The sequence below is a fragment of the Arctopsyche grandis genome, chromosome 3 (genome assembly GCF_051622035.1).
Source record: "Arctopsyche grandis isolate Sample6627 chromosome 3, ASM5162203v2, whole genome shotgun sequence".
NCBI classification, from domain to species: domain Eukaryota; kingdom Metazoa; phylum Arthropoda; class Insecta; order Trichoptera; family Hydropsychidae; genus Arctopsyche; species Arctopsyche grandis.
In genome coordinates, this window is record NC_135357.1 from 15,173,221 (window position 1) to 15,183,667 (window position 10,447).

A 10,447-nucleotide genomic window follows, 5' to 3' on the forward strand; every position below is an offset into this window, starting at 1 on the left:
AACAAAACAAAACTTTATCTAATGTTATTACGTACATATGTACATAGATAAAGTGACAAGACAGTCGGTAGAAATTAAGTTAATTGATAGTTTTTTGGAGAATCAGTTTGATGGTCGATTAATGTTGACTATGTAAAGATTTGTGGAAAAAAATTTTCGCCTGCGGCGCTTTTTTCTCTTTTTACATAATATTTTTTTATAATTACTCTTTCAAAAATAAGCTTATTTTTTCATATTTTATAACTCAATAAGGTAAAGAATATTTGCCATTTTTATTCCGATATAAAAAAGATTTTTAAAAAAAAAAATTCAATTTGACCAATCTTTGCCTGCCCTGCCCCCAAAGAAAAAGCTGAAATGACGTCCCTGATTGTTTTCTACCGAAAGTAAAAGCCGCTTTTATGCCGCATTCTTTTATGATGCATTATATTTACCTAGGACAAGGGTTAAAACGAAATATACAATATAATTTATGGATCTATTTTGCTTTTGCCAATTTTCTTGTACCTAAATTTGTTTATTCCCAATTTTGAAAAAAAAATTCCCTTGATTTTTAGCGTTATGGAAAGAAGAAAATTTTGTTATATGGGGGGGGGGGGGGGGGGACAAATTATTTTAACCCTGGGTGGGGCCCCCTTTGACTCCATGTCAAATCACGGAGACCGATTTGAAACGGAGTCGTGCAGTGCTGAAGCCGTGCAGTGCTGTTAAGTATGAACAGACCTTAAAGCGTGAGGGCGGATCTATGTATTATACATCTGTGCGAGTGACCGATATAGAGCGACCAGTTGTCCTGTGACCGGTTCACATATGACTAGTAGTCCGTTTACCAAGAAAGCTAGAGAAAATGAAGTAAGTATTTAGTGGTGGCAACACAACGGCGAAACGGCGAAACGTCAAGCTGACAGGTGACGTGAGCATGTCGGGGACGGTGGGGTTGGCGGGGGTGGCGGGCGCGGTGGCGGCGAGCGGGGAGGTGCGGGAGAGCGGGCAGCGGCTGTGCGCGGCGGCGGCGGCCATGTGGGAGCGCAGCCGCGCCACCAAAGCCGCCACCACCCACCTGCTGCAGCGCACCGACGAGCTGCGGCGGGCGCGGCTCACCCTGCAGAAGCGGGGGCGCATCGCCGCCGCCATGGGCCGCCACTTCCAGGTGACGGCGGCCGAGTGCGCGGCGCTGCACGGCCTCGCCAAGGACTCGCCGCTCACGGCCGACTTCTTCGCGGCGATCGAGAGGGTGGAGCGGCTGCACGAGGAGTGCAAAAGCCTCGTGCACTGCGGCTTCGAGACGGCCGCGCTCGACGTCATGGAGAAGATCTCGCTGCACCGCGAGGCCGCCGTCGAGCGCCTCTTCCGGTGGACGCAGAAGGCCTGCCGTCACTTCGACACTCTCACCCACACCCACACTCACACCCACACTCACCTCGACTCTCTCGTACCCCGCGCCCTCGAGAAGCTGCAGTCGCGACCCGTGCTCTTCAAGTATGTCGTCGACGAATACTGTGCGGCGAGAAAGTCCGATTTAGTTCGCGCGTTTATTAATGCGTTGACTGAAGGCGGCGCGGGGAAACCCATAGAACACAACGCTCACGACCCTGAAAGATACACGAGCGACATACTGTCGTGGGTGCGTCAGATTTTACCCTTAGAGAAAGAGAACCTCGCCGCACTCTTTAAACGTTGCGACCAAATCGATTCCGCCGAGGAGATTCGTACGACTTTAGCCGATATAACGGAGGGCTTGTGTCACCCTTTGAAAGTGCGAATAGAGTTGATTCTCACGTCTGATAAGAATCCAGTCTTGCTCTGCGCAATCGTCAATCTTTTAAGATTCTACGGACGAATTCTGAACGACGAATTACGAGGTGGACTTTTGTTCGTGACCTTAGATGAACTTCGAATTCAGGGAGAAAATGTCTTTTTGGCAGCCGTCGAGATTAAAGTGAAGGCAGATTTAGGACGCGGCGTAAAAGCGCCTCCGTCCAATTTGTCACCTTCTCCGATCGTGTCCGATTTGCTGAGCTTTTTAAGAGAGATCTTCGCGGCTACGCCCATATCGGATCAGAGAGAACGCGCCGATCTGTTGAAAGCTGTCTCTTTTGTTATTGACCCGCTATTACGGGCCGTCAACGAAACCGCATGTCACCTATCCTCCTCAGATATGGCAGTATATTTACTGAATTGCATTTATCAAATACAGTGCACGATTTCATTGTGTCAATTTGTCAATGATTACGGCGAGAGATTACAAGCTCAATCCGACGCCCAAATGGATACCTTGACGTCAGAGCAGGCCAGTTCGTTAGTGGCGAATTTGAATTTGGGTCCTATCTATACGATTTTGCAAGGTCAGGAAAAGGGACCTCTTTCGGCCATTCCCGGAATGGAATCGTCTGCACTGCGGTCTTTCATGAATAAATTCGACAGTTTCATCGCCATGCCCGATGTATTTTTGTTACCTCAAATCACTTTATTAGTCAGTAGCGCAAATAAAATAAGTATAAGAAAAAGATCATTCGAAGTAATTTTAGCCATTTATAAAAATTTGCATAGTTCTATTCACAATCCCAACAATAAATATGAAAATCCAAATACTATTGTGAGGCGAACTCCAGAAGAAGTGTCAGAATTATTAGCATTGTAAGCTTTGTTTTTCAAAATTTTATTAAATATTTATATAATTCAGAAATACAAGTATGTCATACATATGTAATAAATATATTAAATACATTATTGATTTGCATTTTTTATTTTTGTATATAAATGCTATTTTTTTAAATTGAACACTTTTACATAAACATTAGCTATTAAGAATTAGTGATTGATAACCTAAAACGCACATTCATACATATTTGAACACATTTATAATTTTCTAAACAATCTTGATTGAATATTCTGTTAATAATTTTTTCAAACTCAACTTGTAGGTTTTTCAAATTATTATTAAGTCAATTTAGTTTTGCAACAAATTTGAAAACATTAATCATGCCCAGAAATTTTAGATGCAGATGGATAAAATGATCTAACGGGAGGACATCTTTCTCTGTCTATGGACAACGACTTTTTCTTAACCATTATTTCTCTTTCCAAAACGCCTCTGTTTCTGAGCAACTCTACTCGCGATTTGTTAGCATCATGCAGCTTTTGCTCCAGCGATTGTATACATTCTATTATAGACTTGATTTCCTCGATTAAACTAAAATAAAAAAAGGCAGTGAAATTAATTATTCTGTGAATTTATATTTACACAAAAAAAAAATACTGCATACCCGCATTGTGGAGCATCTCTACAGTTCTCAACATTTGGTCTTCCAATGATACACCTGTTATCTAGACGAGTTTGAGCCACTTTCATTGACAAATCCATCCTTCTCAGGGCTTCCCTGAGTTCTTCGCATAAATTTTCAATTCGTACCAATTTTTGCAATGTCTTAAAATTAAATTTTAATTATTTAAATTTAAATTGTAGCAAAAATTAAATTTTTAACAAAATAAAGTAAACCTTTTTTAACTCATCTTCTAATCTTATTCTCAATTCATCTGTACACGTCGCTTTTTCAGCAAGAGATTGGTCTACTCTTTCAGCTTGCGTTCGTAAATCACGGGCAGTATTCAACAAAACTACTTCAAAAAACTTTCTCATCCTAATTGATTGTTGACGAGATTCTTCAGCTTGTTCTAAATTATCTTTACAAAATTGCTCCCAAGAATACAAAGTAGACTGTCTGAAAAGTTTCATGTTCATGAATTTCTTTAATCTATTTTTATATAGTGAAATTCGTCAAAAATAAACAATTACTCGTTTGGAACCCGTACAGATCCTGGTTTCATCAGCACTATGCTCGATTTGTTATTTAATCCGACATTTAATGTTTCTGTATCATATGAAATCAATTTATCACTCCAATCAAACTCTACTCTAGCTTTTAAAGCTTTATTAGATTTTAACTGTTCTTCAATATCAGCTAAATTATTTTCAAACAGACGTCGAATTTCAGCAATCAATGATAATTCCTTTATCAATTCTTCTTCAGCAGTGTCACAGACGAGATCAGATTCTAAGCGATTTGATCTCAAATCTAAACACTCTTTTGCTGAAATAATTTTATGACATACTAAACGATTAAAAAAAATTTCATGTGTGTACATAAATAAATTTTTTTTTGTACAACATACCTATAGACTCCGGTAGCAATAATATAGCTAGAGCTCGTTTGAATCTTTGGCGTAGGTCCTCCAAAGTGAATATTTCATCTGTCATGGATTTGATACAGTATTCAGTTTCACACTTCCATCGATAAACATCTTGTGCTCTATCCTTTAGCAAGTCTGTGTTACAGTTGAATTCTTTGTCGGCAGTAGCATATGATCGCATCAAACAATTCTTTGCGTCAACTTCCAACCTGAAACGATTCTATTAAGTAAACCTCAAAAATGTGATGTGTACTCCAAATGCTGATATACAGGTTTATTTACCTGTCAGCATTGCGAATGGGTTCATCTTGTAATGTTATAGCGTTGTGTCGTCGCCACTCCTGTGTGGAGTATTTTGTGATAGAATATTTATCGACGACCGGACGCGTACCAGTCAATCCAGATGTCTTACGATCGACCTGCCCCGAAGCCCAAGGACCTCAATAATTAATCAGTATACGATTAATTTTAAAACATACATATCTTATGTGGAAAATATTTACTAAAAAGTATTTATGTATTTATTTACCAATTGGCCCCATTTCCAATTCTTGGATTGCCGCTCTATCATATCTTTGCGGAAGATAACAAGGTAGTGCTTGTGGAGAAGGCCAGGGGCGTGTTGGAAATGGGACAACTTCGCCTGGTTTGTATCCACCTTCATCATTTCTGTTTGATAACATTTCTAAACAAGTAATGAATGTGGATTCTTAAATTTAACGTTAACGCTATGGCTTGGACCACAAAATTTTAGTGGAATAGGTATTGACAAAAAGGTTTGATTGATTAATCAATAAAATTGTTGCCTAGGAGATATATGTACATACATACATATATACGATAAGTAAATTTATTGATAGTTAGCCTTAGCGATGAGGCAACAATTTATCTCGAGATATCTCCATCATAAACTATATTTATATTGTAGGAATCTAGCACAACTCAAGGGCAACGTCCCCTTCGACCATTCCAAAAGAAAGAGTTCATCGCTCGATCGTAAAACGCACGAAACCCAACAGTGATGTCATCAGGCAACTGCAACACATGTCCTAAAAGACATTTAAACGTGGCATGCGTTTACACGTGGCACACGACCGCATTCTTAAATGAACGACGTCTTGGCGCTGACCCCATAGCTATAAAACACGCGCCCCGAAAACAGGTCAACACGTGTCCAGGAAACGAAGATAAAGCATCTGCACACGGCACGCCAGAACGTATGAAGCACATGCCTTTTTTTTTAGATAGTTTTGCAAATGCAAAAAAAACGTTGGTAGGCCAAATCTGTACGGTTGCGTCCTATCGCAAACCTCACTCTCCCCCCCCCCCCGAGTGTTTGCGGTGATATTTTATCCTTATATTGATATAGATTTGATAGTGATTCCCATATTTTAAAAAAATGTAATAGAAACTTGTCGAAATAATAAGATGGTATGAATTAGTATTGACATGAAGGTACGTCCCTCACAGCTGGAATCCACCTTTGCGTCCCATGCTGCACTTTTTAGTATGTTCTTACCATTTATGTTGTTATATGTTAAGGTTCTACAGATTCGCCCTAAAGCCTGTTTCAAAAAAAAAAAACCTAAAAAAATATTGTTTGATATTTTGAGTTTCCTATTGTGTAAAAAAATAAAGAAAACATGATGTTTTAAAAATTTATTTTTTCTCAAAGTACACAAAATACATATTTGATCAATTTTCTGTTAACGTAGCCCGTCCAACGCCTTTGGGCATCTTTTTATTTGTTGAATCTTCGAGCTCTTTAGCCTTATAATAATGAGGGGCAACGTCCAGTAACCATTTGCTTTCGATCTCTGTAACTTGCCTCATGAATTCTTTAGTAGTAAATACCAATTCATGATATAGCACCCAGCGAGGAAGTTCTTCAAACAGAGCACTGTTCGGATGTATCATTACAGTCTAGAAATATGTAAAAAATAATTTGTTTGATAGGATTACACAGAAAAATTGAACATTTAACATAGTGTATATTATGTGAATACCTGGTTGTGTTTTGCTGTTTTGTAGTTGCCACCCTTGGACAGCCTCGCTATATGATAAAAATATCCAGCCGTGATGGCTTTACGAATGTTTGTATTATCTTGAAGGCTAGAGACCATATCAATTTCTACTCTCTCCATGAGTCCAACCAATTGTTCACGAACGTCTCTGGCCCTCTTTAAAGAACGGTATTGTATAAAATTTTCGTAACACCACTGCACCGAATGATCTGATTCTACCCATTGATTATAAACGTTCATCAAGCTAAGGTGATCACCACCCAGGTGGTTGAAATTTTTTCTAGCTGTGTCGGCGTGAATTATTTTGTCTTTGGGTCGGTAAAATATTGCACCATTGACTGAAAGCATAGCGGCAATTGTAACAATCTCTTCGGAGCATTTGTACCTGAAATTTTATCAAGTATTTTAGAGCAATCGTCTAAGTAACTAAAAGTCAAAGTTCGAAAATGAATAAAAAAACTGACTTTTCACTTGCTAGTAACATTTTCGCCATCATAGGATTAGTTGGAAATTCGGCCATTCGTCTTCCAGCTTTTGTAAGTTCACCGTGGTGGTTCAAAGCTCCCAATGCATACAATTGTTCTAAAGCTAAAACCAAAGTTTCATGTGGAGGTGGATCTAAGAAATCGAAATTGATCAAATCATTTATTCCTAAGGCTTTAAGTGTAAGGACTGCATTTCCCAAATTAATTCTCTGTATTTCCGGAATAGTATTATCTTCCAATTCATGCTTGTATGCCCAGGCGGTGTATAATCTGAAACATTTTCCGGGAGCTACTCTTCCCGCTCTACCAGCCCTTTGATTTGCAGATGCTTTTGAAATAGGTACAACCATCAAGCTTTCCATACCAGTGCGCGAGTTGAAATTGTTCTGTTTGGCAAAACCTGGATCAATAACGTATATTATATTGTCAATAGTCAGTGAAGTTTCGGCTATGTTTGTTGCAAGTACAACTTTCCTAGCTCCAGGCGGCGTAGGATCGAAAATTTTTGCTTGCATATCACTCGGAAGATTTGCATACACCGGTAATATTAACAATTCCTTAATTTTGGAACCTAATCGTTTGGTTCTGTCTTGTAACATCTCATGACATGTTTCGATTTCATCTTGTCCAGTGAGAAAAACTAATATATCACCGAGGGGTTGTGTAGCGTGAATTTGAAGAACTGATACTACACAAGCATCAACGTAATCTGCTTCCGGAGCTTTCGTATAGTATATATCTACAGGGAATCTTCGACCTGGAATTCTGAAAATTGGGGCATCGTCGAAAAATTCAGAGAACTTTTGAGCATCCAAAGTGGCACTCGAGATGAGTAATTTTAAATCTGGTCTAAATCTTGTGATGTCTTTGACTAAACCAAATAAAATATCAGTATGTAAAGTCCTCTCGTGTGCTTCATCAATGATCATTACACTGTAAGAAGCTAAATCAGGTTCGGAGAGAAATTCTCTGTGCAATGTACCATCAGTCATGTACTTTAAAACAGTTCTTTCGGATGTGCAATCTTCAAATCGGATACTATATCCAACTTCGTTCCCCAACTTAACACCCATTTCTTGAGCAACTCGAGCAGACACCGACATTGCTGCGACTCTACGTGGTTGAGTACATCCAATGCATTTACCATCAGCAGTGAAACCTGCTTCGTGTAAATATTGAGGTATTTGGGTAGTTTTCCCCGAACCAGTTTCTCCTTCAATGATCAAAATTTGGTGTTCTTTGATAGCTCCTATCAAATCATCTCTGAAAGGATATATAGGAAGGGATTTTTTTGTTTCCTCAATATCCATTTTCTTTTTGTCGATTATGGTTATTTTTTCTTCTTTTTTTTCATTTTCTTTGCTACCTTCCAAACGTAAAGCTTGAATAAATTCAATTTGATCATCTAATAAAAGTTCATATTCCTCTTTGGCTGCTGCATCTTTAGATCCAAATTTATAAACGGCAGATGCCATTTGTTCCTGTTCCCATTTACGTTGTTCTGAATGTGGCATTTTTTCTCTCTCGTCAACTTCAACATACTCGCCTTAAATCAAAATACACGTATTAAAAATATTTAAGCATTAAAATCTAAATAAATCAAGTCACATTTAATAAAAAAACCTTTTTCTCCTTTCTTCATATCACGTGGCATATGATAACGCTGGATATTTTCAAGTTCTCTGGCCTTTTCGTGTTCTTTTGCAAATCGAAGCAGTTCTTTTTTATGTTCCCTGTTTCTTTTTTCTCGCTCGGTTAATCTTAAAATATAAAGTATTTAAAAAGTTAAATTATAAACATATGTATGCGTACATTAGTACGACAGTGAAAACTTACATTTGCTCATCGAAAAGATATTCGTCATCTACAATATCGGCTTCCAGTTCAGCGACTTTGTCATCTTTTCTCTTTTCTAAATATTTTCTTCGCGATTGAACACGTAGCATCGGTAGCATCTTATCACGGTCTTCTGCTTCAACCTTCAACCTTTTGGCGGCTTCTTCGTACGCCCTTTTGTCTGATGACTCGACAATTTTACGAGTTTTACCATCGTCCTTTTCCTTTAATCTCTTGGAAAATTCGTCTCGCTCTTTGATATCTTTCTTTCGCAGCTCTTCAGCACTATCGACACTCTCGGAAGATGAGGATGATGACGGGTGCGCAGTGCGTCGTCGTTTTTTGTCTTTGTGTTTACCCATTTTGAAGGTTCTTTATGTTTTCTACTCAAAAATTAAAATAGATTGTACGTAGCATTAACACGCTCCCACAATCACCGGCTATAAACACCGAACTGTCAAACGGATAATAGCCGTAAAACATGCATTACTGACCATTAAACGAATTTCAAATCTCCATCAATAATCAAAATATAAATTTAAAAAATAATATAACAGTGAAAAATCATATGGTTTTAACTCTCTGTCATTTAATATTAAGTGAGTGTGTTTTTTTTAGTTGAACACATGAAGAGAAATAGAAAATCGGTAAAGAGTGGTGGCCGCTACGTGTGTGTGAACACTTGCATACATACACGTCGCGACGATACTCGAGTGTCAGTGTGAATGGTTGTGTGACAGTTGATCGAACGAAATTGTCACTTTATATGTGAAAGCGCGATGGAGGAAGTTAAGAGCGAACAATCTGTCCCGATACAAGATTCAGAAAAATCGGTAAAAAAGAAGAACAAGGTTCGTTCAACATGGGTTAGCGAATCTCTAATGAAGCGCGATTCTAAAGGCGAATTTGTTAAATTATATCAAAAATTACTCGACGATGATAAACGATTTTACGAATACTTTCGCATGTCACAGCAAACGTTCGCCATATTGAAAGATAAATTGAACGACGGATTGAAAAAGAAAGATACTAAATGGAGGAAATCCATAGATCCCACTCATCGCTTATCAGTTTGTTTGAGGTAACAACTACATACAAAAATAGTAATGTTTTTTCCTATTTGTATAATGCAAACGTACATATATGCATATTAATTGTTGTACACTTATTTCAATTTCATGGATCTTCCAATTATTAAATTTTTTTGTACCAATAAGCAATTTGACTTTAAAATAATTTGTTTCATAATTCAGCATTTGTTTTTGTCTATATTTTGGTATATTACTATTTATACCTAATAATATTTAATGTAGTCACAATATAAATGATATAAATGAATAGGTTTACGAATATATTTCCTTTGTTTTATCTATTTAAGTAAGCTTATTAATTAAATTTCAGGTTTTTGATCACCGGAGACTCCCTTAGAAGTATTTCTAAAAGCTATCGACTTGGTAATAGTACAGTTAATTTTATCGTTAAAGACACTTGTAAACTTATTGTTGAAACGCTTATTACTGAAGTGATGGGTCCACCTTCCGTCGAAAAATGGAAAGAGATAGCTATAAATTTCAATAAAATATGGAACTTTCCCAACTGTGTTGGTGCAATTGATGGTAGAGAAATTGTTATTCAGAGCTCTACGAAGAATCGCTGGGAATCTACAACAGATTCTATTATATTATTAGCTATTGTTGATGCACATTGCAATTTTATTGGAGTAGAAGTAGGCACATATGACCGAACCAACGACGGGGCAGTATTAGCTCATTCAAATTTGGGAAAAGCGCTCGATTTAGGATCATTAAATATTCCTGACAAGGCATCATTACCTGGTATGACTGAAGAAGTGCCATATGTGATTATTGGAAATAAATCATTTCCATCAAAATCTTATCTGCTTAGACCATA

At 37.9% G+C, this 10,447-nt stretch overlaps 3 protein-coding genes across 3 annotated transcripts; 1 reads left to right on the plus strand and 2 right to left on the minus strand.

The window, feature by feature from the left end:
* Positions 1-919: 919 nt before the first annotated feature.
* Cog6 (conserved oligomeric Golgi complex subunit 6) lies at positions 920-2,733 on the plus strand. Its single transcript, XM_077427030.1, has one exon. The coding sequence runs from the start codon at positions 920-922 to the stop codon at positions 2,639-2,641; it is 1,722 nt and encodes a 573-aa protein (XP_077283156.1). The 3' UTR covers positions 2,642-2,733.
* A 71-nt stretch (positions 2,734-2,804) lies between these two features.
* Positions 2,805-4,874, minus strand: Tektin-A (Tektin A). The gene is made up of 8 exons (XM_077427031.1): positions 4,721-4,874; positions 4,474-4,630; positions 4,174-4,400; positions 3,797-4,091; positions 3,500-3,722; positions 3,267-3,427; positions 2,987-3,193; positions 2,805-2,826 (listed from the first exon to the last, which is right to left on the minus strand). The coding sequence occupies exons 1-8, from the start codon at positions 4,872-4,874 to the stop codon at positions 2,805-2,807; spliced, it is 1,446 nt and encodes a 481-aa protein (XP_077283157.1).
* A 959-nt stretch (positions 4,875-5,833) lies between these two features.
* On the minus strand, positions 5,834-9,567 carry l(2)37Cb (DEAH-box helicase 16 lethal (2) 37Cb). The gene is made up of 5 exons (XM_077427359.1): positions 8,537-9,567; positions 8,324-8,460; positions 6,680-8,246; positions 6,198-6,600; positions 5,834-6,114 (listed from the first exon to the last, which is right to left on the minus strand). Exons 1-5 carry the CDS (start codon positions 8,896-8,898, stop codon positions 5,887-5,889), a joined length of 2,697 nt encoding a protein of 898 aa, XP_077283485.1. The 5' UTR covers positions 8,899-9,567; the 3' UTR covers positions 5,834-5,886.
* Positions 9,568-10,447: the final 880 nt, after the last annotated feature.

Bases quoted from the DNA above. Each gene is read 5' to 3' on its own strand.
- Cog6 (XM_077427030.1), top strand. From the start codon at position 920: ATGTCGGGGACGGTGGGGTTGGCGGGGGTGGCGGGCGCGGTGGCGGCG.
- Tektin-A (XM_077427031.1), bottom strand. From the start codon at position 4,874: ATGTTATCAAACAGAAATGATGAAGGTGGATACAAACCAGGCGAAGTT. The intron at 4,092-4,173 runs GTATGTTGTACA...AAATTATTTCAG, and splicing joins ATTGCTACCGGAGTCTATAG to CAAAAGAGTGTTTAGATTTG. The intron at 3,194-3,266 runs GTATGCAGTATT...TTTTTATTTTAG, and splicing joins AGAGATGCTCCACAATGCGG to TTTAATCGAGGAAATCAAGT.